The sequence below is a fragment of the Crinia signifera genome, chromosome 1 (assembly GCF_055691185.1).
Source record: "Crinia signifera chromosome 1, ASM5569118v1, whole genome shotgun sequence".
NCBI classification, from domain to species: domain Eukaryota; kingdom Metazoa; phylum Chordata; class Amphibia; order Anura; family Myobatrachidae; genus Crinia; species Crinia signifera.
Window position 1 is genome coordinate 455,441,595 of NC_139217.1, and position 27,347 is coordinate 455,468,941.

General features: G+C 50.9%; 2 protein-coding genes across 2 annotated transcripts in view; both read left to right on the plus strand.

Moving 5' to 3' along the window:
• Positions 1-8,642, plus strand: part of ME2 (malic enzyme 2) — a 71,598-nt gene extending 62,956 nt beyond the window's left edge. Inside the window, exon 17 of the mRNA XM_083155178.1 lies at positions 8,443-8,642. Coding sequence (XP_083011304.1) covers positions 8,443-8,494 — 52 coding nt within the window. The 3' untranslated portion in view covers positions 8,495-8,642. The remainder of the gene's footprint in view (positions 1-8,442) is intronic.
• A 1,342-nt stretch (positions 8,643-9,984) lies between these two features.
• On the plus strand, positions 9,985-20,495 carry ELAC1 (elaC ribonuclease Z 1). The gene is made up of 4 exons (XM_083155189.1): positions 9,985-10,241; positions 11,844-12,038; positions 14,449-14,907; positions 19,913-20,495. The coding sequence occupies exons 2-4, from the start codon at positions 11,882-11,884 to the stop codon at positions 20,380-20,382; spliced, it is 1,086 nt and encodes a 361-aa protein (XP_083011315.1). The 5' UTR covers positions 9,985-10,241; positions 11,844-11,881; the 3' UTR covers positions 20,383-20,495.
• The last annotated feature ends 6,852 nt before the right edge of the window (positions 20,496-27,347 follow it).

A 27,347-nucleotide genomic window follows, 5' to 3' on the forward strand; every position in this document is an offset into this window, starting at 1 on the left:
AGTGTGCTGAGCGTAGCGAGGCACCGGGCCCGCTGCGTGGCGAGCGCAGCGAGCCCGCAAGGGAAGGCGATCCACGTCCCTCCCTTGTCGGCATTTCGGCTGTCGGGATTCTGAACGCCGGGATCCCGACCGCCGGGATTTAATACTGAATCCGTGAGGAGACCTGCAAAACATGCACTGTTGGTAGCTCTTGAGGACTAGGGTTGGCTACCCCAGATCTAGACACTGTAGACCTTTTAATCATGATAAGAGTCCTTTCAATGCTGTATCAACCCCTGATGTCTGGTACTAGAGAACCTAAACTGGTCCCTTTCATCATTATCTTGCAAATTCCCTGATATGTTTGGATGCTGTTTCCTCGCAGCAAGGCGGCCATCTTAGTTGTACTATTTCGGGACCATTATGGCTATTTCACATGCTCCGGGTCAGCCTGGATGTCAAATCAGAATGGGCAGCTTATGTGTCCTTTGACATGAGACAGTCATAGCCCGGTTGCCGGGTAGCAGCCGGTTCTGTCCACTGGAAAGGATTGTTGCTGGTCCGTGGCTGTCCCTTCCAAACAGGACAGTGTAATACACAGGCAGATGGGGCCTTTCACACACACACACACACACACACACACACACACACCGGTTTTTGATGTGCTGCTGCAGCTTTCCTTCCCCCAACTTGACATCACATTGAAACCCTGCCCCAATTAATTTGCCAAACATGGCAGAAATAGATGTAGATATATTTGAAATATTTTTTACTTTGATTTATGTATTTTTTTCATGATCATGACATTTATCCAGCTAAAAACCGGTGCATGTTAAAGGCTCTGCCGTCCAGCAAAAAAACAGACAAAGGCTGTGATTCAGGTTGGCTTGGTAAGCTACAAATATCGCAGGTTACCGAGCACCAGTCACAGGCACCTGTGTTATCATTTCATCCTTAGAAATCTAAGCAATAACAGTAATTGACTCATTTGAGTACCGCATTATCTTCTTTACACATTGACAATCAGGTTTACATCTGCAATTATGATAATTGTTACTAGCAGTAATTAGTGCACACTGTACGGCTATGGTTACAAATCTGGGTGTGGATTGTTAGATAGACAGGGTGAGATTTAATAGGATGAGAGATTCAGAAAGTGAGAGATTTGGTAACAAATCTCCAGTTTCTCTTTCAATAGTCCTGGTCCCCAGCTGAGGGGGAGATACTGGAACTAGGAGATCCTGCAATGGGAGCGGCTGTCTGGGGGTGATTGGCGCCAAGAGTCACGGACCCCGCAGCAGCAGGGACTTGGTCTCTTCCCTCACTCTGTTTTGGCGCCATTCGGAACGCTTGCAGCGGAGCTGAGCTGGCTGACAGATCCTGACAGAGTGTTTGGATTTCCTGGGCATCGTTTTCCCCACATCTGAAACCATCAGACAGATAAGTGACTGAGTACATTGGCTCTGTATTAAACGCCTGTACAGTGAATGCACTGTGACTGTTTTACTTTACATCATGTCTGAGCAACAATCTGTGGTTTTGGGGGAGGGAGCCCTTAATACATTGAGCGCTTGCAGTGTTTGTACACTGAATTTTGTCCCTGAGCAGATGGCCAAGGGGGGCTTGTGTATTACTTGCGCTGCTGTGAGACCCATGGGGAGTGAACCCCAGAGGGTAGAGCAATTGGAGCCTGCGTGGGCCAGTGCCCTGGGCAGGTCTGTGAATGCTTTAGTGCAATTGCTGGACAGACAGAGTGATGTGTTGGTAGATTCCCAGAGACCTATGTCATCATCTCAGCAGTCCTTTGGCTCCTTGCCTCTGACCCAGGCAGATCCTGGCTTCCTTCAGGTCATGCAGGATACTGCTAAGGGGATTAGCAGGTTTAGTGAATTGCTAGACAAAATGGATGTTGATGCTGTGGGGACCCCTAAAAGGTCTTATTCAGTGCCATTGCTTATTGCTGAAGAGGAGGGAGAGTATGCAGACATTCCCTGGGAGCAGGGTGATGATTCTGAGGATTTGATTACTGCTGTAAGATGGGCTTTGAATTTGTCTGTGGAGGATAAAACTCCTGCAAAAGGTGTGTTTAAACGGCAGCGTAAGGAAGCTGTTACCTTCCCTGCAGATGAAGGTTTACAGGATTTATTGGAAGGGGCTTGGAAAACGCCCGATAAAAGGCTGCAGATGCCAAAGAGATTTTTAAGTCTATACCCCATGCCTAAGGCTCATGCAGACCTCTGGGAGAAGGTTCCAGTGGTAGATGCTTCTGTGGCACGATTGTCAAAAGTCACTGTGCTACCAGTTCAGGGGGGGGGGGGGGGCAAAGGACCCCGTAGATAAGAAGCTGGAGGGTAACCTCAAGGCAATTTTTGAAGGGGTGGGCTACACACTATGCCCTCTTATAGCTTCAGCCTGGGTCTCTAGGGCCATGATTGTGTGGGCCAATGATGTGCACTATTTTACATGCTGATCCTTGTGTGTTGTTACTTGAGGAGAAGCTTAAAGCAGCTGCAGAGTATGTGCTTGAGGCTGAGGAGGAAGCTCTCAAAATGGCTGCCAGAGTTTCCACAGTGTCCGTCAATGCCAGGAGAGTACTCTGGCTTAAAGCTTGGGAGGCGGATACCGAGTCTAAGAAGGCCTTAGAGGCATTAGCTTTTAAAGGAAAGCTGTTTGGTTCAGAACTGGAAGAGATTATTAAGCAAGCCACGGGAGGCAAAAGTACCTTCCTGCCGGCTCCTGCAGCCAAGCAGACATCAAGGTTTTCTGCTTTTAGGCCGTCCTTTCGGCCCTCCCCTAGAGGAGGTGCGTCCTTTCGAGGACAGTCCTTTAGGGGAAAATTTCAGTCCTCCAGGGGCAAGGCCCCAAAGTCTAAATTCGGTTCCTTTCATAAGAAACCAAGTACCAAAGGAGAGGACAAGCCCTCCGCATGACTACCGGGGGATTTGCCCGGAGATGGTCAAGGTGGGGGGCGTCTGACACGGTTCAGGGACGCGTGGGCATTGTTAGACCGGGATTCCTGGGTATTAGAAATTATATCCCAGGGTTACAAAATTCCCTTCAAAGGTCTTCCTCCGAGAAGATTCATTCCTACACCACTACCAAAGGAGGCTCGGCTCCGTGTGGCTCTCTTGGGAGCGGCTCACTCTCTTTTGGAGAAAGGTGTGGTGGTCCCGGTCCCCAGAGCAGAGTGGAAAAAAGGCTTTTATTCCACTCTGTTTTTGGTGCCCAAACCAGACGGGTCTTTAAGACCGATCCTAAATTTAAAGTCATTAAATATCCATCTGTGGGTAGACCATTTCAAAATGGAGTCTCTACGGTCTGTGCTCCTAAGCCTGGACCAGGGAGAATTTTTGGCGTCCATGGATGTCCAGGACGCATACCTTCATGTACCTATCCATCCAGAACATCAGGCTCTATTGAGGTTTGCGATAGGAGACCTGCATTTGCAGCGCCAAGGGTATTCACCAAGATAATGTCAGTAATGGCGGCGGTGCTTTGACTGAGGGGAATCACTGTGATTCCGTATTTGGACGACCTGCTGTTCAAAGCAGAGTCGGAGGAAAAGTTAAAGAGTCACTTGGCAGAAGCCATCGGGTTTTTGCAGGCTCACGGTTGGCTTTTAAATTTACAAAAGTCTCAGTTGGTGCCGTCACAGAGACTCCAGTTCCTGAGAGTTGTTCTGGATACCCATCTACATCGGGTATTCCTACCAGAGGCAAAAGCCAGGGACCTGGCTGCCTTGGTCCAAGAGATTCTCGGGTCTCAGAGCACATCAGTTTGGAGGTGTCTCAAGCTGCTGGGGAAGATGGTGGCGTCTTTCGAGACGTTACAGTTCGCCAGGTTCCACTCTTGAGTGTTCCAGTGGAACATCCTGACATCCTGGTCGGGGAATACTCTGACCATGAAGTCAGAACACACAGTGTTGTCTCCAGAAACTCGGTCTTCCCTGAAATGGTGGATGGAGGTGGATTCCCTTCAGTGGGGTCGGTCTCTGCAGTCCTGGAGCTGGCTGGTAGTCACTACCGACGCCAGTCTCAGGGGCTGGGGGTCAGTAGTCTTGGACCTGCGTCTGCAGGGCTTATGGACCTCGGAGGAGTCTGCCTTGCCGATCAATATCCTGGAACTAAGGGCTGTGTGGAAGGTGATATTTCTGGCAGGAGAAAGATTACAGGGGCTCCCTTTAAGGATTCAGACCGACAACGCCACAGCTGTGGCGTACCTGAATCACCAGGGAGGCACACGCAGCAAGCTGGCTATGTGGGAGGTGTCCCGGATTTTCTTGTGGGCGGAACAAAATGTTCCAGCGTTGTCAGCGATATTCATCCCAGGGGTGGAGAATATAGAGGCTGACTTCCTGAGCAGGGAGGAGCTGCTGGAGGGGGAATGGAGCCTGAACCCACAAGTATTTCTTCAGATTACATTGAAATGGGGAACTCCGGATGTGGACCTGATTGCATCAAGGTTCAATCATCAGGTGCCCAGGTTCTATGCCAGGACGAGAGATCCACTAGCCGAAGCAGTGGATGCTATGACCATTCCCTGGGAGGGGAATCTACTTTATGTATTTCCGACGGTTCCAATGCTGGCAAGAGTATTGAAAAAGATCCAGGCCCAGGCAATTCCGGTGATTTTAGTGGCCGCAGATTGTCCAAGGAGGTCCTGGTACTCGAGGCTTCAGAGATTGTCAGACCTTCTAAACCTGGGGTAGCCAACCCTAGTCCTCGAGAGCTACCAACAGTGCATGTTTTGTAGGTCTCCTCACAGAATCACAAGTGAGCTAATTAGCTCCATCTGTGGATCTTTTAAAATGTGTCAGTGATTAATGAGTGCAGCTGTGCAGCAGCTAGGTTGTCTGGAAAATGTGCACTGTTGGTAGCTCTCGAGGGCTAGGGTTGGCTACCACTAAACCAAGGACCGTTCAACCATCTGGATTCAGCTCGGCTAAATTTGACAGCTCGGCTGTTGAAACCGCCATCTTGAAGAACAAAGGGTTCTCAGAGGCTGTGGTTAACACCATGATAAAAGCTAGAAAGTCAGTGTCTTCTGCAAATTATTATAGGGTCTGGAAGACCTATATTAGGTGGTGTGAAAGGCAGAAGTCACACACATTGCGATTTAGATTGGCTAAATTGCTGGAGTTTTTGCAGGATGGCTTCTCATCTGGATTAAGCCTTCAGTCACTCAAAGTGCAGATCTCGGCCTTGTCAATTTATTTCCAAAGAAGGATAGCGTTGTTACCGGAGGTACAGACCTTCCTGCAGGGGGTTTCTCGATTGAAACCTCCCTACAAGCAACCAGTAGCTCCATGGGATTTATCTCTGGTTCTGGAGTGTTTTCAAAAGGCGCCTTTTGAGCCGTTAAGGTCGGCTGACCTTAAATTCCTTACATGGAAGCTGGTATTTTTGTTGGCGGTGGCGTCAGCAAAAAGAGTATCGGAGTTGGGAGCATTGTCCTGCAAGTCTCCCTTCCTTATATTTCATGATGATAGGGCTGTCCTTCGGACAGTACCCCAATTTTTACCAAAAGTAGTCTCTGCTTTTCATCTAAATCAGGAGATAGTTCTGCCTGTGTTTCAACCCCCAGAGGGTTCAAGGAAAAGGGACAAATTGAGGAATTTGGATGTGGTGCGCGCCTTGCGCATTTATGTGGACAGAGTAAAGTGTGTCAGAAAGACTGATACTTTGTTGGTTTTGTATGATGTACACAAGATTGGTTGGCCTGCTTCTAAGCAGACCATTGCTAGGTGGTTGCGTTCTGTAATTGCTTTTGCATATACTAAAGTTGGTAGGCCTGTACCGGCCAGGATTAATGCGCATACCACCAGGTCAGTCGCCACCTCTTGGGCGGTTCGACATGGGGCCACAGCTAAACAGGTTTGCAGGGCTGCCACTTGGTCATCTGTTCACACTTTTGCCAAATTCTATAGGTTCCATGAGTTCGCGTCGGAGGACGCATCATTTGGACGAGCAGTGATGAGAGCTGCAGACCTGAGCGTACCCACCCAAAGGACCGGCTCTGGAACGTCCCAATGTTGAGCTGTGTCACCAGAACCATTGAAAGAGAAAAAGGGATTTTTGTAAGAACTTACAGTTCGAATCCCTTTCTCTGATATGGTCCTGGTGACACAGCGATCCCTCCCTTACGCTCAGTAAGTATGCCAGGTTCATGATGTTTCATGTTATATATGGTTAAAAGTTATTTTGAAAATGTGCATATAATATGTGCAGGCATTTGTACTGAGTTAATGTATTCCAGTGGCTTTGAAAGATTGAACTGAGGAATCTGGGATGCAGAAGGGAGGAGCCTACCCTCCAAAAGCTTTAGGATAGGTGCCTGGCTCTTACGGACCCTCCTACATCCCAATGTTGAGCTGTGTCACCCGGACCATATCAGAGAAAGGGATTCGAACGGTAAATTCTTACAAAAATCCCTTTTTTTTTTTTTTTTTAAAGCGGCAATCATTTACACTGCAAAACCAGTTTGATTTTGAAGTGTAAATGATTGACGCTTTAAAAAAACCTGGAGATTTCTTCCCAAATCTCTCACTTTCTGAATCTCTCATCCTATTAAATCTCACCCACAGTGTCTAGATATACAATCTAATAATCCAATCCCGGATGTGTAACCCTACAGTATGTATGTGTGTTGGAGGTGTTAGTAGAGGCGGAGAGGTGTGTTGTGAATCCTGGATATGTATCAGTGATGACCTGCTCTGTGCTGGCCACATTAACCAGATCTGTATATTATTTCTGATGTCCTGCACTCACATTTGGGTTTTCTGCTGTAAGAATAGACTAAGGTCTTTATGTAACAGCCTGAGATGGGATAGGGTATGGGTTCCCGGCAATTACCATGCCAATATTTACAAGACATACAGCGGAATGGCGAATGTCAGGATCCGGATACCTGATGGGTTAGTATACTAACCTTCCCTACCTGCAGCATAACCCTCACACATTCGTTCCTAAACCTCATTAGAGCGGCTCCTGGTGATTCTATCGCCATGCACCATCCCCCGTCTGTCTGCCAGAATAGGGCATGAGTCGCTCACATGCCCCATTCTCCCGGAAGCCCTGCAGCCGTCACCCGCTCACTGCCCGTCTCCCCTGAAGCAGAGACTGGCAGGGAAGCACCCTGTCCCACCTGCCTTGTTGAGTGGGATGCGCCAGCGAGTGAGTCGCTCGAGCATCCCCGGGCCTCACCAGCTAGGGGGATCTGGCGAGTGCTTGGCAATACCGAGGTCGGCTCCATCAGTAAGATGATCCAGAGATGTATGCCGGGGAAGTGCGGTCCCTTTCGGAGCCCTGTCCCTGCGCATCACACATCCAGATCACGGGATTGGCCACCCTACCTACCATCCACTAGGATATAATAGTGTGCCGAGTGCAGCGAGGCACGCGGTACACTGATACGGTGTCCATGTCGACTTGCGTTAAAATTTGGAACAGAATAAACGTGAAAAACTCATTGACCTTTTGACTGTCGACCTTCCTATTGTTGACCTAATGCTTGTGTTGACCTTCCGACCCCGTCGACATTATCCACGTCGACTTATGTCATGTGTCGACCTATGCCATGTCGGCCTTTAGTGATTGAACTTCATTGTGTCGACCGTTTGACCCATACCCCCCTTGAGGAGCTGTGTTAGCCTTTTATTATATAGGATAGACGACCCCCCCCCAGACAATCCTGCATTTGCCCTTTGTACAGCACTATGGGCACTTGGTGGAGCTGTATAAATATAAGATAGTAACAATAACAAGCATCCAATATTCTTCTCTGACTCATCTGTACCCTGGTTCCATCTACTGTAATAATAGGAATACTGGAATGGCTGAAGCACACCAATTCATGTCATTATTACCTCTTTTTACACCGCAGCAAAAACCTGGGTCCCTGGCGGTGTAAATGGGTCAACCCATGTTCCTTTACACGGCACTTCTACCTAGGTCCTGACCTGGGTTGAACACAGCTAGGACCTGGGTAGAGGGCAGTGTAAACGGGTATGCCGGGTCAACTGACCCAGCTCCCATTTATAACAATGGGGAAGCCCAACCCATGGGCAGCATCGGGACCTCCGCTGCTGTCTGCTGTACTGTGCAGACAGCAGTGGAGGCAGGGAGGAGGTGAATGGATGCCTGTGGGCAGCATCCATTCACCTCGTGGATGGGGACTGGGGGCAGCCCAGCAGCTTACCTTGGTGCTAGGCTGGCCCCCGGCAGGGGTGATTGTGGTCCCGGCGCTTGGAGATCTCCAAGCGCCGCCTCCGTCTACACTACAGGTAGGCACCGGATCCGACCTGTCTTGGATCCGTGTTCCAAATGCCAGGTCGGATGCGCGATTTTTGGTGTAAAAGGGGTATATGTGTCCCAATACTGCTTTCTATGATAGATATGTAAGTAACCATTGTACAGTTCCCAGGGATAGAAATAAACTGATGTATTCTTTCTCTGTCTTGTTTAGGATGATGACGGTTATGGACGATACCCAGACATCAGGGTCCTGGCGACAATAGAGGATGTTCCAGGGTCTCAGTACATCAAATCTTATTTCCAGGGTTCTATTTTCCACCATAGTGTAACGTTTATGGTAAAATGTGTACACAATATAACGTTTGCCTCCATGATGCATTTTCAGAAAATAAAACCTCACTATTATCAGTTTATTGTATATTGTACTCTGTAGAGGGTTACATGTGAATAAATACTGTACTAATGTCTGCAAATGGAATACACCCATCTATAAAAGTTTGGAGTAAGGGTCAAGGTTCGTGCACACTGGCCGATATATCGGCCATCCGATTGAATGGCCGATATATTCCCCCCCATGCAGTCACTGCCGATATTGTCAGATCTGACTGCATGATCAGACGATCGGGGTTATCGTTAATGATCCGTGGGAGCAAGCCGTGAGTGCACATGATGATATCGTTAACAATATCGTTATCATGCATATTATTAAGGAAAATCATAGTGTGTTCCCAAGCTTTTGGCGAGAGATAAAGAACCAGCCATATCTTTTTTTCAAACACATTCTGTTACATGACAGGAGCTGCTTACGGCCTGCCTGGTACTATATCTCGACACAGACCCCTGTTACTATATCATAACTCCCAACATGACCCTCTCCAGAAGGGACACCATGCTCTGTTTCTGGACACAATGCTCTTAATTTATTAAACAGGTTAATTGCTCAGAAAGGTGTTTCACCACAGGTGATGGTAAACCATGCTTGCCTACTTTTGAAAACTAGTTTCAGGGAGATTATAGTTGGTAGCAGAATTTTGCACAGTGCCCCATTGAAGGGACGTGTCATGCTCCACCCAAAGGGCGTGTCTAGTTCCATATATGGAGAGATTGTGAAAAGAGATTGTGAACGTGACACCTAGAAGTGTGGGTGTGTACTGCTACATGGGGCGCTGCGGGGGACACAGAGTTGGCAGTACAAGAGCCGGGCAAGGGGGGCGCTGCGGGGGACACAGAGTTGGCAGTACAAGAGCCGGGCAGGAAAAGCTGTCTGTGCTGGAAAAAAAAGCCCATACTCTCTCAGACAGTCAGCAATTGGCTGAGAGAGCGCTCAGCCAATCACAGGCTGCCCATTCATTGTATGGGCTTTTTTTTCCAGCACTGACAGCTCCCGCTTCCCCCTGCCCGGTTCTGTCACTGTCCCCCGCAGCGTCGTTCACTGCACGCTGCCTTAGCAGCGCCCCCCACCAGCAGCCCTGTTCTGCAGCCCCCCCCCCGCTCCCCTGGTTTACATGTGATAAATCGAGACGATTTATCACATGTAAAAAATGGCACATCAAGTGCCAATCTTAGCAAGCTCCCCCGGGGAGCTGCCGGGGAAGCTCAGGGGGAAGTCGGGGGCGGAATGGAATGGATTATGGAATGGTAAATCAAAACTTCGTTCTGTGACATGAACTGTCGTCGACGCTGGCTACCTCCTGGATTTGCACTTTTGCAGGGACATTTCCGGGTATAATAATACAACCCCCACCCGCCTCCCTTAGCGGGTGTACAAAGATGGCGGCCGGTCGATCCCCGGGCAATGCTGCTCTGTAGTGAGTAGTAAGATGGCGGTCGATTCCCCGTCTGCTGCTCTGTAGTGAGAGTAGTAAGATGGCGGCCGATCCTCGGGCAATGCTGCTCTGTAGTGAGAGTAGTAAGATGGCGGATGTGCAGCACGCGCTGGCGCTGCTAATGTGTGCTGGGCCCGGGGCTTCCGGGAAGCAGCTTGCATGCAGATACTAGTGTATATATACAGTAAGTGGTATATAATATATATTGTATGTCAACTCAGGATCTGGGAGCAGGGGATGCATGGGTGTCAGGGCATGAGGACACATAGACTGCCTTCCTTATAAAGATAATGTGTATATGATATGCAGCATAGTACAGTGCTGTTTTATCTACAGGCAGATACTGTAGTTGTGCTCAGTGCTGTGCATTTGCATAGTCATGCATACCATGTATTGCTCTGTGGGGAACAAATACATCATTTATATGCAGATTTTGTGTGGTGTTTTTCCAAATTCAATATCCATGTGTTGTGTGTAGGTATGGCCTTTGCACAGTGTGTCATACTATTTGATACAATATGTTACAGAACACAATGCACAACTGTTACTAGCCATACAGTGCATTACATTAGCCTGTACAGTTGTTCTGTATCATCTTCAGAATGTAAGCTCACACGAGCAGGGCCCTCTTCCCTCGTGTGCTTTTTTTTCCTTGTACTTAAACCATCTTTGATGGCACCGAATCTGGCAGGTTTCTACCAGTGTCCTCTGCTGATGCAGCTATGGTTATCCATACCTCACAACTTTTGAGGTTTTGAGGGGTGGAGCTAAGGGTCACTTAGGCATAGCCTTCGGTAGGGGTGTGTGGCCTAGTGCGCTCCCCTAGCAACTGGGCAGCCCCGTCTCCCTTTACTCCCTCCCTCCACTGAATAGATGACCTTCCTTCAGTGATCACCGGCTGCACTGCAGAGTGGCGGTGGTCTCTGGCTCAACCTAACTGTCCAACCTGCTGGACATTGCCACCCACAGGAGGGATAGCGAGACAGTAATTGGGACAGTTCAGAGGTGCGGTTGTGTACCCTGTACTTGTCATCTATAGTATTCAGCTGTAAGTCACTGTATTTCTTATTCCTCATTTATGTACTCTGTAATTGGGCGCTGCGGATACCTTATGGCACCATATAAATCACAGGTCTTCAACCTGTGGCCCTCCAGATGTTGTGGAACTACATGTTCCAGCATGCCCTGACATTTTTTGGCATGCTCTTATAGAAAAAAATGTGGCAATGCATGCTGGAACATGTAGTTTCACAACATCTGGAGGGCCACAGGTTGAAGATAAAAGAATACTGATGCAGAACGAGTGCCCATATATTTATACTTAGAGGCTTTTGTAGCTGCACTATCAACCAGGTTATCTCTTTATAATGTAATCCAAGGGGCGGCATCGTTTCTGATGTGACCCTTATCCTCTGCTCCCACCCCTGTAGAATATTGAGGTAGGACGTGTGAGTGGGAGGCCTGACCTCATCACAAGTCGCTATGGTGAGGATGACCCCATATAATGTTGGTTTGCACAAATAATTTCCTAGTAACAACATTGGCAGAGCCCTTGGCTTCCAGGTCTTGGGAACCCTGCACCCCTTTCATGCCGCACCTTGGCAATTCATCCTGGGTTATAAGAAGAGTTGTAGAACGGGTGACCCGGGATAGAGATCCCGAATCTGACCTGGCTTAGCGGGGTGAAATGGGTATTGGTGGGAGTGAGTACTGCTGAGTACAATAAACTCCTTTTATAGGGGTTCTTGGAAAGGTTTAATATTTTTATGTTTTCCTGTATCTACAGGTCTCTGAGTCCCTGAAGGTTACATGTGATCAGCCGCCATGTCTATGGACGTCACTTTTTTGGGCACGGGGTCTGCATATCCGTCCCCCTGCAGAGGGGCCTCGGCCATAGTGTTTCGTACAGAGGGGGAGTGCTGGCTGTTTGATTGTGGGGAGGGAACACAGACTCAGTTCATGAAAAGCCCCCTTAAAGCAGGTAAGTGTGCAGAGGTTGGTGTTAAACTGTACTTTATCTCTGCGAGAAAGGGTGCGACTCACTAAGCAGCAAACAACCACTGCGTAGTGAGACTTGCTGAATCAGGCCCATTATAAGAATGTCTGATACTGGCATCTTTATTATTGGGGTTAGCTGGGTTATTTGATCAGGCAATTTTCCTTTTCTAAACACAATCCCTGGACACAAACCGTGATACTCAGTGCCCCTAATCCCGGCATAATTATTTATTGGGTGGCTATTTTAATGTTGTGAGTAAGCCGCTGTAGTGAAACATGAGACCCACAGAGTTAATATCCCGGGTTCGCCACCATGTGTTGCCTGCCTGCTTATTCCGTTTTATGATCTGCGAATACCGCAGCTGTCACCAGCTCTGCTGAGCTCAGCAGGTGGAGCGGCCGCGTCACCGAGAGTTTGCCGACCGTAATAAAAATGGAAGAAAAAAAACCTTCAACATCGGTATTTTAAGTTGATGCTGTAGTTTATGAACATGGAGAAGGAGGGCACTGGACTCCACAATGTAAAACTCTTATGGATATGTGGTAGGTGTTTGTGGGCGGAGGAGTTTAACACTGTGAAATATACAGGAAAAAAAGTGAGTACTTGTGTATTATCACAGCGCCCGTTAAGACTTTACGTAGTGTCCTATTTACAAAAGGCTTATTAGATACTTGTGTAGTTTCACGGCGCCACTGCTTGCGGATTGCATCGCACGCAAATCGCATGCAATGTGATGCAATGCGATTTAGCACACCCCCACTATTACTTGGCACACCCCCACTATCCACGTCACCCCGTGGCGTGGCGAGCGCAGCGGTACGCGTCCTCCTGACCTGTTCATACCCCCTCTATACAGGTCGGCGTGGAGTTGATTTTATATAGCGGGCCACCGAGCCCAAAGCATGGTGAATACACGTCAAGAATACGTGCGGGGCTCACTGCGCTCGCTACACTTTATAAAATCTCCAAGTGGATAGTGGGGGTATGAACAGGTCGGGAGGACGCGTACCGCATCCGCTCGCTACACTTCGGGGTGATGTGGATAGTGAGGGTGTGCTAAATCACATCGCATCACACGCGATCAAATTTCACCACAAGCGATCAAATCGCATCACATGCAATCAAATCACATGCCATCGGATCCGCAGACAGGGGCGCTGTGAAACTACACAACTACCATTGCATCACACACAAATCGCATGCGTGCCGACTACACCAACTACATTGCGCAGACGGGCGCCGTGATAATACACAAGTACCAAAAGTGTATATTACTGTAGGAGGTACTTGTGTATTATCACAGCGCCCATTACGTAGTTTGCTTAGTGGTGTATTGAAAATAGTGTGGCGAGCGCAGCGAGTCACCGAGCCCGAAGCGTGGCGAGCGGACGTGGATACGCGGCCCTTGGCAGGGCTCGCTGCACTCGCCACACTTTATAAACCCAGCATCCAGTTGGGCAAATTCATCTTAGGGATGGAAGGTTAGGCTGGGATTTAGGCACTAAGAAGAGGGGTGGGGTGGCTGGGGTTATGGTTAGGCTCCTGTGTGTGTGTGTGTGTGTGTGTGTGTGTGTGTGTGTGGGGGGGGGGGGGTAGATTTAGCCTGCTGCATTAGGTTGCAAATGGAGGGTTAGGGGGTAATTTTCTAAAGAGAGCCCCAGTCGGGATTTTTTGTATCTGGATTCTGGGGTTGGTCTTTTGACCACCATCATCCACACCACCCAGATATCATTACCCCTTGGGTGTGTATCCACAAGGGGTACTGCTGATCCATTAAACAGATGGGCATATACGTTGGAAGTGCTTGGGGTGCTAGGATAGTGTTACTAGCTACGCACAGGCGGCAGTGGGACCATATAATAAGCAGAAGGAGAAAGCCTAAGGGGGCATTCAACGAAGTCCGTTTTTTCGGTTGTTCAAATGCGGATGGATTTTACTCCTTTTTTGCCGATGCAGTGTCACGTCTTTTTTTTTTTTTTGGTGTCGAAACTGTGAAAAACGCTGGTCAAAAAAAAAAAAAATAGTCGAAAGATTGGCACTGTGATTGAATAGGTTGAATGTAAATTCGAGCCAAAAAAGATAAACCGTAGTTTTTTCGACTAGTCGAAGTTACACCTAATTAAACACCCCCTTTAATAGATTATAACCCTTAAAACCTTTTTGTAAGCCCTCCTTCGTGGGGCCACATGTAAGAGCCTCCGATTTGCTGAAAGTGAGGAATTGTGTGATTTGAAGTTGCAATAATATATTTTTTAAAGGCAAAACTTGGTAAATTTCTGATGTATCTCAACTCTGAGCAAATGCACTTTTGTAAATAAACCTGTAAATAATGGTTTGTGTGGCGGATTTTGGTAACTTTCTATTTTCCGTTTTGTGTTTGATGCGGCTACAGGAAGAACCACCAAGATCTTTATCACACACCTGCACGGGGATCACATGTTCGGGCTTCCTGGGTTCCTCTGTACCATCAGTCTCCAGTGCGGCTCTACTCCCAGTAAGCAGCATGTGGACATCTATGGGCCCGTGGGTCTGAGGAACTTCATCCGAATGAGTTTGGAAGTGTCCCACTCGCAGCTCGCTTTCCCATATTCCGTCCATGAATTGGTACCTTCAGACGACCAGTGTCCAGCGGAGGAGTATAAGGACTTCTCCAATTGGGGACGAGTGAATGGCAGCTCGCCAGAAGAGCAGACCATCTGTGCGGACAACAAAGGTTCTTACTCGCTCCTTGAAAATGAGCAGTTCATTGTGAATGCGTTCAAACTCTTCCATCGTATTCCATCCTTTGGGTTTGTGATCGTTGAGCGAGACCGGCCAGGCAAGCTCAATGTGAACAAACTGAGAGAACTAGGTAAGGTGTGGTGAGGTATTTTATTTAATTCCTTGTCATTGAATACACCTTCCCTCGATTAATGATGTCTAAATGAGTCCATGATGAAGTCTTTGGTTATTCCTAGAATGTTCTTTGTGTAGTCAGGACTTTTCAGTTGAACGGGCTTCCTGCGAAATGGGTGTGTGTCATGTGACTTCATCCACCCGCCCCAAGCAGGAAGGGGAAGGCCTGCGTCCAATGAAATTAGTTTGAAAATGTTCCATCTTTGTACAGACATTTTTGGGGGAAATTTACGAAGATGGGAGTTGTATTTCAGATGGTATGTTGCTATGGGCAACCAATCAGATACTGGGGTAAATGTATAAAGCAGTGATAAGGGAGGAGAAGTGAGGCAGAGGAGGAGTAGCCCATGGCAACCAATCAGCACTGAAGTAACATATCATTTGCATAATATACAGTTATACAGAGCAGCTGATTGGTTGCCATGGGCCACTTCTCCCTTATCACTGCTTCATACATCTAACCCACTATCTATTATCTTCTAGAAGGAGTTAAATAAATAATAAGTAGATTCGGTACTTGTTTCCTAGCAGGGCGCCCACTAAGCAAATTGCTTAGTGGCCTATTCTGCGTAGGAAAATCGCATCACATCGGCCATTTTAGTGCTGTGCGATGTGATGCGTTTTTTTTAATGTAATTTATTCACTGCGCTGTATGCCCCAGGGGATCTCATCGCATCGCACCTCCAGCAAAATTGCATGCGATTTTATAGAGTGTGCGATGCCATTACATTAACTATACAATAAAATCATTGTATGACATACAAAGAGGTTTTAGGCACCCCCCCACTATCCATGCCACCCCGAAGTATGGGGAGTGGCGGCGGAACGCGTCCTCGGACTTTTTCATACCCCCACTACCCACGTCAGCGTGGAGTTGATTTTATATAGTGTGGCGAGCGGATGCGGAATACACGTAAAGTAATCCACGTCCCCTCGCGGGGCTCGCCACGCTTCGGGCTCGGTGGCTTGCTGCGCTCGCCACACTATATGAAATTGGCTCCAGGCCGACGTGGTTAAGTAGGGGTATGAAATCGTCGGAGGACACGTTCCGCCGCCCCTCACGGGGCTTGCTGCGCTCGCCACGCTTCGGGGTGGCGTGGATAGTGGGGGGTGCGTAAAACATCATTGTATGTCATACAATGATATCATCAGAATCAACTTTATTGGCCATGTATGCTTGCGCACACTAGGAATTTTTTGTGGATTTACAGTGCAGCATCAAGCAGGGATGAAGGGGGGGGGTGAAGGCATTACATACATTACATTAAGACATTACATGTGGGGAACACATACCCGCCGAGCTGCACAGCGCCTAGGCAGCCATCAGCGGCGCCACTGGTCGCTGCAACAGCCAGGAAGGTAACATTAAGCAGAGACAGTACAGTTATCACATAGGGAGCACATACCCGCCAAGCTGAACAGCTTGTATAGTATAGTTAATGTAATGGCATCGCACACCCTATAAAATCGCATGTGATTTTGCGGGAGGTGCAATGCGATGAGATCCCCTGGGGCATACAGAGCAGTGAATAAATTACATTTAAAAAAATCTCATCACATGGCACGGCACTACAATGGCTCATGCAATGCGATGCGATTTCACTACGTTACCGTATGTAGGAAATCTGGGTGCCCTGCTAGGAAACAAGTACCGTCGATTCTGGTTGGTTACCCATAGAAATAGATCCCATGTGAAATAGAACTCCCATCTTAGTAAATTTCCCCCGTTTGTGTGTGTGTGTGTGTGTGTGTGTGTGTGTGTGTGTGTGTGTGTGTGTGTTTGTGTGTGCTGTGTAAATACACAATGCTTAATGATATTGTGTACAAGAACATCTTGAACATCCTTACAACCCTGTCCATTCTAGATAGGTGGAGATGAGTAATTGCACCAATATCCGGTTTCTGCGCAACAGAGGACAAAGGGGGTTATTCTGGTTGATTTGCATGGCTGCGAATTTGCAGCCTCTCGAGTCCACCAAACCCAGCCTTGCGAATGGTTGGCTGGCGCAGGGGCTTACGAATGGATGTTTCACAGTAATATCCATTCGCAGCCTGGTGTGATCCGCCCACATCGTTCGATGGACGGTGACCATCGAATGATGGCGAAGGCACATGCATATAAAAGTGACTCTGAAAGCGCTTGTATTTGCGTGGACGCTCGGGGGGGAAGTGGGCAGAGCTGTCTGCCTGTCCGTCATGCCCCCATTAGCATGAGAACTCCTATGAAATGCTGGGCATTATTTCAGCTAATGGGGCTCCCCGGCGCCCCATGCCCCCTCTCTTCCCCCCCACCCGCTGTGTTGCGTGCGTGCACCCGGCAAACAGAATGTTTGCGTGTGCGCACTAACAAAACATCGGTCCCTGTGCAAACGCAGGCAAAACTGCGAATGGACCAGAATAAGGGCCAAAGACTGGATACCCTAGTGCTGTCTCAGGGACAGTTCCGCTAGCTAAAGCGTCCAATCTCCGTATTTCTTTTCCCACTTTCTAGCCTGGAAATAATTTTCTGCGCTTCCGGTATCCAGATAATTCCACGTTTATACAGCACACGTTCTATTTTGCGCATTCCCTGTTCTAGAAGTATTTTATTACATGGATGAAGCAAGACTTTGTTACCAGAAAAACTCGAAATACCGGTAAAATAATGCTGCCAATATGAATCTGCTATTAACAAAGACAATCAATAAATAATTTGTCCGTCCTTATAATGATTGGGACACTAGAAGATCTCATTGTCCCTCACAGATGGATGACATTGAAAGTAGTATTTTTAGTGTCTGTTACGTCTGCTGGTCGACATTAGTATGGTTGAGTTTTTTTGGGGAATATTAAAAAAAATAAAATAATTTTGACGCATGGCGTGTGATGCGGCACACTGTGATTGCGGCTCCACATACAGAGGTTTCGACATTGACACACAAAAAAAGTGAAAAACTCGATCTAATGAACCACACCCATCACCTTTTCATATCACTTAATATGACAGAGAGGAGCCACTCTGCAGCACTCCACCTGCTGCAGAACTATACATCCAAGCATGCCCTAACAGCTGACACGTGTAGTTCCACAGCAGCTGGCGTATCACAGATTGCCTGAACAAGGAGATTGGGTACTTGTTTCCTAGAACAACGCCAGTGATTTTGATTGTATCCATCGGGTCCAAAAAAATCGCGTCCATCGCATGCAACCAAATCGCATGCGATGCGATCAATGCGATTTTTTACATCGGAACCCATGTCAAATGGTACCTGAGACCCGATTTTACATTGGGCCCAATGTTAAATGCCCCCCAGACCCCAATTTTCATTGTATACCCACCCTGATGGGTCAAATGCCAACCCCCGAAGCATGGCGAGTGCAGCGGTACGCGTCCTCCGACCTTTTCATACCCCCACTATCCACGTCGGCGTGGAGTTGATTTTATATAGTGTGGCGAGCCACCGAGCCCAAAACGGGGCGAGAGCACGTGCAATTCTTCACAGATATTATGCGTCCCCTCGCTGCTCTCGCCACACTATATAAGATCAACTCCACGCCGACGTGGATAGTGGGGATATGAAAAGGTCGGAGGACGCGTACCACCGCCCCTCGCGGGCTCGCTGTGCTCGCCGCGCTTCAGGTTGGCGTTCATCGTGGGGTGGCGTTAACAATGGGGGGGGGGGGGGGCATTTCACATGTAAAATACCCATAAGGGTGGGTATACAATGAAAAATCGGGTCCATTGGCCCATTTAACATTGCTCCCTATGTAAAATCGCGTCCATCACATCGGTCGCATCGCATGCCTTAACTTAAGGCATGCGATGGACGCGATTTTTTTATTGTCGGGGAAAAGGCTAAAAATAGTCCTGAAATCGCGTCAGTCACGTCCATCGCATACCTTAAGTTAAGGTATGCGAGCACCTGCGACGGGCGCCGTGCTAGGAAACAAGTACCGGAGATTGTGTCCCATCCTCTCCCCCCCCCCCCCCCACAGCCGGTGAATGAAAGGAGAGGAAACTGCATCTGCTGTACTAGATTATTTGAGAGCAATCCCTATATATTTATCCAGGACAGGAGGTCCTTTAGGAACACAGAACAGCAGTCTGTGATGCTGCTGAGCTTGGAGAGGTCATGCCCCTATCACACAGGCTATATCCAGACAGATTACAGAAGTAATCACACAGGCATCCAAGAAGAGCACCACAAATACAACCATACTCCACTGCTGCAGTGGCAGCTTCGAGGATGAAAGACTGGATATTTTACCCTTTACTGGTTCCTTTTGGGAGACCTGTTTGATATATGCAGCCTTATGTGATGGCTTTCTGCAGATATATATCGGGTCACCCCTTCTTCGTCCTCCTCCGCTTAAGTTCTGCATAATGATGGTGACCGAAACTTAAATTTAACTTGCATCTTAAAGAAAAGGGAGCTAAACCTATTTTCCCCATTTTCTAGTGACTTCGTAACATAGGTGGAAAAATAAAATATTCTCAATACACTTGTGATTGCATGCACTTGATATAAGAACTGCAACTGCACAGTTCAGCTTCCAATGAAAATTCGTTTTTTTTTTCCTAACTCAATTTAATAAAAACAGATTTATTTTCATGGACTGATTATTTTAATAGGTTTCCCTGAGGCACTGATTAGTGGTTTTTATAGGTTTCATGTGGTACTGATCACCAGTGATTCTCATACAGGCATGTACAAAATATGGCCCACCGGCTGTTGTGAAACTAAAGTCCCATCATGCCTTGCCACAGTTTCACTGTTAGGGAATACTTAAACTGTGGCAAGGCATGCTGGGAGGTTTAGTTTCACAACAGCTGGAGGGCCACAGTTTGCCTGTAGTAGGTTGCATTTAAGTGAATCTTTGTTCAGGCCACAAAATGGCTGCCAGCACTGTATATTATTATTATTATTGATTTTCCTTGTAGTTATGGCTGCATAAGTACTTGTTTTTTTCCCCCCTCACAGGTATCCAGCCTGGGCCTGTATACGGAAAACTTAAGCTTGGTTCTACTGTCCTCCTCGACAACGGACAAACTATTTCTCCATCGGATGTGTTGGGAGACCCTGTGCCGGGAAGGAAAGTTTGCATCCTAGGCGATTGCTCAGGCGTCGCTGCTGCGGGGGCCGCTGAACTTTGTCAGGACGCTGACCTACTGATTCACGAGGCGACTCTAGATGATGGCCAGATGGACAAAGCCATAGAACATGGCCACAGCACACCCAAAATGGCGGCGGAATTTGCCAAGCTCTGCGGAGCCAAGCAGCTGGTCCTGACGCACTTCAGTCAGAGGTACAAGCCTCCCGGACAGGTCGCAGAAGGAGATGAAGACGTGACTGTACTTAAGACGCAAACAGAAAATATTCTAATAGGACAAAATGTGATTTTAGCCGAGGACTTTTTAACTGTTAATCTTAAAATCAAGAAGCCAACGTAGGGCACGGGGGAATATTTTTCATTATTTTACTGCCTTTTTCTATACATTGGCAATGCGAGCAGTAGATTTGATCTCGATGAGTTCAAATTAAATACCCTTTAATGTCCAAATTATATTGTAAAACTAATTTAGGTTCTTTTTTTTTTTTTTTACAGTCCTACGCCTACCTTCCCTTATACACCTAGCTACCATTTGATAATTGTATTCGCCTGAATATTTACTGCTTAAGAAATATTTTATAATAATAATTCGGTACTTGTTTCCTAGCACGGCCACAATCGTTGGGATCGTGTACCTTTAAGTTAAGGTACACGATCCCAACGATGGACCCGATTTCCTTTGAAATCAGGTCCATTTTGCCGGCAAAGGAAAAATCGGGGGCATCGCGTCGGGACCATTAACATTGGTCCCGACGCGACCGACGCGATGCCCCTGATTTTGCTATAGGCTTCAATGTTAAAATATTTTTTAACATTGAAATCGTGAGCATCGCGTCAGTCTTGTGCCATTATAATGGCACAAGATGAGATGGACTTGATTAAGTCCATCTCACATTGGAAAAAATGTGAAATGGGCCAATATGACCCATTTCACATTATATATGGCCCCATCGTCAGCCCAAGATAGACGCCAACCCGAAGCGTGGCGAGCGCAACGAGCCCGCGAGGGGCGGCGGTGCGCGTCCTCCGACCTCTTCATTCCCCTACTATCCACGTCGGCGTGGAGTTGAGAATATATAGTGTGGCGAGCGCAGCGAGCCACCGAGCCCTAAGCGTGGCAAGCGGACGCGTATACCTGTAAAGTTATACACGTCCGCTCGCCACGCTTCGGGCTCAGTGGCTCGCTACACTATATATTCTCAACTCCACGCCGACGTGGATAGTAGGGGAATGAAAAGGTCGGAGGACGCGCACCGCCGCCCCTCGCGGGCTCGCTGCGCTCGCCACGCTTCGGGTTGGCGTCTATCGTGGAGTGGGTTTACGTTGTAAAATTTGGGGGTCTAGGGAATATTTTACATTGAATCCAATGTAAAATCGGGTCCCAGGGACCCTATTCACATTTGATTCAATTAAAAAATCGGGTCGCGTAGATCGCATCGCATGCGACCAAATCGCATGCGATGCGATCGACGCGATTTTTCCGACACGACCACCCCGATGTAAATCGGGGTGGCCGTGCTAGGAAACAAGTACCAATAATTCTTTATATTCTACCTACAGGACTCCATGTACTTTTCATATTTCCTGAGGGTGAGGCAGCCATCTTGTGCGCGATCAGTTGCTTTTCTAAAGGTGCGTACACACTAGATGTTATTGCAAAGGATATGCACGATAACCACCCTCGTTATCACGCATAACGTCTAGCATGTACGCACTATATTGTTAATGACTTAAGCTCTCGGGGGTTGTTGGCGATGTTCTCCATCGTATGTTCATGCAGTACGACGGAGGATATAGCTAACGAGAGCTATGCTGTGGAATAGCTTCTGAGATTACAGATCCGGTGGGGTGTAATAAAGAGGAGGGGTTTCTCCGCCCACCCCCATTCTGTCTGGCTGGCTGCGCAGTGACTCTCAGCACTTAAGGCCCCCCCAACCCCCCCATATCGTATGTGACATGCCTCCGATGAGCATTTCTGTGTGGATCGAATACGGAGATTCTAATGACTGCCACAAGCATTTGATGGATTCTGCAGCCATGACTGGCATTGCATGCAAAAGGACCATGTAGGATGTATTGTATATCCATCCGCCTGAGAGCCCAGCGGCCAGTAGTGGTGTAGACCTTACGGAGACCTTAGTGCACGTGTTCAGGTCTCTGGGAAGATGGTGAGTCAGCGGCCATCTTTCCTGCGATTTTCTTATTGTGTGTGATGAAATGCAAGGAAAATGGCCACTAGTGATTTGTGCTGTACTGCTACTGCCATCATGGGATGCCAGAGGGGGAGGTATGCAAGGAATGGGTGCAGGGCATGCATTGTGGCCCCAGGGGCCTGTGTCCACCGCACACACTGGTGAAATCTTTGGCATAATGCCCCAGGGGTGTGTTATACAGCATTTCAGTGGGGTTACAATCTATATTGTTTATTCTCATTATTATAACCGGGCCAGAACTTCTGACTTTCCCTCAAAAGGTCGAGATAAGCATAAGGACAACATTGGGACGGTCGACATGGGTTTTTTATGGTTTTTTTTGGAGCCGTCGTGTACCGTGCAGGCGGTATTGCATGCCCTACCATCCACTAGAATGTGGAGGGAGAATAGAATAGTGTGCCGAGCGTAGCGAGGCAACGCGCCCGAAGCATGGCGAGCGCATCCGTGCACCGATACAGTGTCCATGTCGACATTCGGGTTTAAAAAAAAATCTTGAAAAACCCATGTCAACCATTTCACTGTTGACTTTCCCAAATGTCGACCGAATGCTTGTGTTGACCTTAGACATGTCGACCTTTTTCATGTGTCAACCTTAGGCCTGTTCACCTTCAGTGGTCGACCTTAATAGTGTCGACCCATACCCGACAGTAGGTAAACTACTCTACTGTGTGTGTAGCAGGGTAGTTTATTAACCAGCGATGGTTTATAAAACAGCGATGGTCAATAACCAACTGACTGAATTGGGATTAGTGAGCCGGAGAACTAGTTGTTGGTTCTTTCATTGATGGTTACCATTTATTTACACCATCGAGGTTACCCATCAATGTTGCAATGGTCAGGTAGATGCTAAATTATAGTGGGCTAAAGGACCTGTGATGACATCACACCCACGTGACCCGCAGTGATCAGTGGGAGGAGTCAGTACACTGAGTTCCATTTCCTCCTTCCTTTCCTACTGCAGGCGGGATCAGCATGTGCTGCGGACTGGGTGTGAGACATCCCAAGTATCAGGTACACCCAGCGGCACCCCCTCGCCTCTCACCTGCCCGGTGGGCACCCTCTACGTCACCTGCTCTTACCACCCACCTTACCCGGCGGAACAAAAACACCCCCCACCCCTCCTTCGACGGGCACCTTCTCGCCCGGCAGCACCATCCGCGTTCTTACCCTGCACCACCACCCGCACATTCTGCCCCCCCACTGTCCCCCCTGCACATACTGCCCCCACACTGCCCCACCCTGCACATCCTGCCCCCACACTGCCCACCCTGCACATAATACCCCACACTGCCCACCCATCACATAATACCCACACTGCCCACCCTGCACATACTGCCCCCACACTGCCCACCCTGCACATACTGCCCCCACACTGCCCACCCTGCACATAATACCCCACACTGCCCACCCCTGCATATACTGCCCCCACACTGCCCACCCTGCATATACTGCCCCCACACTGCCCACCCTGCATATACTGCCCCCACACTGCCCACCCTGCATATACTGCCCCCCCGCTGCCCACCCTGCATATACTGCCCCCACGCTGCCCACCCTGCATATACTGCCCCCACGCTGCCCCCACGCTGTCCCCCCTGCGCATACTGCCCCCACGCTGTCCCCCCTGCGCATACTGCCCCCACGCTGTCCGCCCCTGCGCATACTGCCCCCACGCTGTCCGCCCCTGCGCATACTGCCCCTGCGCATACTGCCCCCACGCTGTCCGCCCCCCTGCGCATACTGCCCCACACTGTCCGCCCCCCTGCGCATACTGCCCCCACACTGTCCGCCCCCCTGCGCATACTGTCCCCACACTGTCCGCCCCCCTGCGCATACTGCCCCCACACTGTCCGCCCCCTGCGCATACTGCCCCCACACTGTCCGCCCCCCTGCGCATACTGCCCCCACACTGTCCCGCCCCCTGCGCATACTGCCCCCACACTGTCCGCCCCCCTGCGCATACTGCCCCCACACTGTCCGCCCCCCTGCGCATACTGCCCCCACACTGTCCGCCCCCCTGCGCATACTGCCCCCACACTGTCCGCCCCCCTGCGCATACTGCCCCCACACTGTCCGCCCCCCTGCGCATACTGTCCCCACACTGTCCGCCCCCCTGCGCATACTGCCCCCACACTGTCCGCCCCCTGCGCATACTGCCCCCACACTGTCCGCCCCCCTGCGCATACTGCCCCCACACTGTCCGCCCCCCTGCGCATACTGCCCCACACTGTCCGCCCCCCTGCGCATACTGCCCACACACTGTCCGCCCCCCTGCGCATACTGCCCCCACACTGTCCGCCCCCCTGCGCATACTGCCCCCACACTGTCCGCCCCCCTGCGCATACTGCCCCCACACTGTCCGCCCCCCTGCGCATACTGCCCCCACACTGTCCGCCCCCTGCGCATACTGCCCCCACACTGTCCGCCCCCCTGCGCATACTGCCCCCACACTGTCCGCCCCCCTGCGCATACTGCCCCCACACTGTCCGCCCCCCTGCGCATACTGCCCCCACACTGTCCGCCCCCCTGCGCATACTGCCCCCACACTGTCCGCCCCCCTGCGCATACTGCCCCCACACTGTCCCCCCCCTGCGCATACTGCCCCCACACTGTCCGCCCCCTGCGCATACTGCCCCCACACTGTCCGCCCCCCTGCGCATACTGCCCCCACACTGTCCGCCCCCCTGCGCATACTGCCCCCACACTGTCCGCCCCCCTGCGCATACTGCCCCCACACTGTCCGCCCCCCTGCGCATACTGCCCCCACACTGTCCGCCCCCCTGCGCATACTGCCCCCACACTGTCCGCCCCCCTGCGCATACTGTCCCCACACTGTCCGCCCCCCTGCGCATACTGTCCCACACTGTCCGCCCCCTGCGCATACTGCCCCCACACTGTCCGCCCCCCTGCGCATACTGCCCCCACACTGTCCAGCCCCCCTGCGCATACTGCCCCCACACTGTCCGCCCCCCTGCGCATACTGCCCCCACACTGTCCGCCCCCCTGCGCATACTGCCCCCACACTGTCCGCCCCCCTGCGCATACTGCCCCCACACTGTCCGCCCCCCTGCGCATACTGCCCCCACACTGTCCGCCCCCCTGCGCATACTGCCCCCACACTGTCCGCCCCCCTGCGCCTACTGCCCCCACACTGTCCGCCCCCCTGCGCATACTGCCCCCACACTGTCCGCCCCCCTGCGCATACTGCCCCCACACTGTCCGCCCCCCTGCGCATACTGCCCCCACACTGTCCGCCCCCCTGCGCATACTGCCCCCACACTGTCCGCCCCCCTGCGCATACTGCCCCCACACTGTCCGCCCCCCTGCGCATACTGCCCCCACACTGTCCGCCCCCCTGCGCATACTGCCCCCACACTGTCCGCCCCCCTGCGCATACTGCCCCCACACTGTCCGCCCCCCTGCGCATACTGCCCCCACACTGTCCGCCCCCCTGCGCATACTGCCCCCACACTGTCTGCCCCCCTGCGCATACTGCCCCCACACTGTCTCCCCCTGCGCATACTGCCCCCACACGGTCCCCCCTGCGCATACTGCCCCCACACGGTCCCCCTGCGCATACTGCCCCCACACTGTCCCCCTTGCACATACTGCCCTCTACTGCACAAAAATACCCCCATACTGCCCCCCTTGCGCATACTACACCTACTGCTCAAAATGCCCCCACACTTCTCAAAACACCCTCGGCGGGGCTAGTCCCATGAGCTTCTCACCCCTGAGCCCCGCCCCCCCCCACTTACCTGGTCATCCTCCCTGCTTCTTACTCGACCGGGGCATGCCCCCCCCCCCCCCTTACCTCTGTCCTGTCTGGCTGGCACACCACCAGCTTCTCGCCCATCTTGCGGCACCCCTTCCCCCCTTTACTTACCCAGGCACCCAAAATCCTCTGCTTCCTGACGGCATCCCCACCAGCATCTCACGCGGCAGCACACACACACACCCCTTCTTACCCTGTGGCGACACCTTCTTCCCGCTCGACGGACCACCCCCCACTTTACCTGGCGTGCCCCCTCTCCACCTGATGGCACCTCCTGCCCGGCTGCACCCCCCGCACTTGCCTGGCGGCACACTCCCCCCTACTTACCCAGGCACCCCAAACCCCCTGCTTCTCGCCCATCCGGGGCAGCCCTCACTGCTTCTACCTTACTTACCCAGGTGCCCCCTCCTCCATGCTTCTCACCCGCCCGGTGGGCACTCCCCCCTGACCTCTGTTCTTACCACCCACCCCCATTCCTTATCCAGGCGGCACAATTCCCCCCCTCTCGACGGGCACCTTCTAGGCCGTCGGCACCCTCCACTCCCGTTCTTACCCTTCGCCACCACCCGCTTTCCCACCCACCCGCCCGGCCAGGGGCTCCCCCCCACCCCCCCCCCCACCCCCCCTTTCCTCTCTCCTGTACGGTTGGCAACCCACCAGCTTCTCACCAGGCAGCACCCCCCCACGCCCCCCATTCTTATCCTATGGCACCCCTTTCTTCCGGCCCGACGGGCACCCCCTCCCCGCTTCTTACTTGGCATACCCCCTCCCCGCTTCTCACCCGACAGCATCTCCTGACCCGGCCACCCCCCCGCAATTCTCACCCATCTGACGGCGCCCCCCCCCCCTTCTTACCTAGGCACCCCAAACCCCCTGCTTATCTCCCCTCCAGCATCATCCCCCCTCTGCTTCTACCGTACTTACCCAGGCACCCCCTTGCTTCTCACCTGCACGGTGAAACCCCCCCCCCCCCCCTGTTCTTACCCTGTGGCCCCTCCTGCTTCTCACCACACACATCCCCCCCCCCTCCCCCCCCGCTGCTTCTCGCCTATCTGGTGGACACTCACAACCCCCTCCCCCCCACACTTACCCGGTCATCCCCCCCGCCTCTCAACTCTCCCCCCCCCCCCCTTCCCGCACCCGCCCAGCGGGCATCTCAAACCCCCTGCCTGCTTACCCCAGGCACCACCCCTTGCTTCTCACCTACTCGGCATACCCCCCTTGCACTCCCTGCTTCCCACCAACCCCCACTTCTCACCTGTCTGGCGGGCACCCCCCAGCTTCTCAACCGGTGGGGCACCCCCCACCACTTACTTC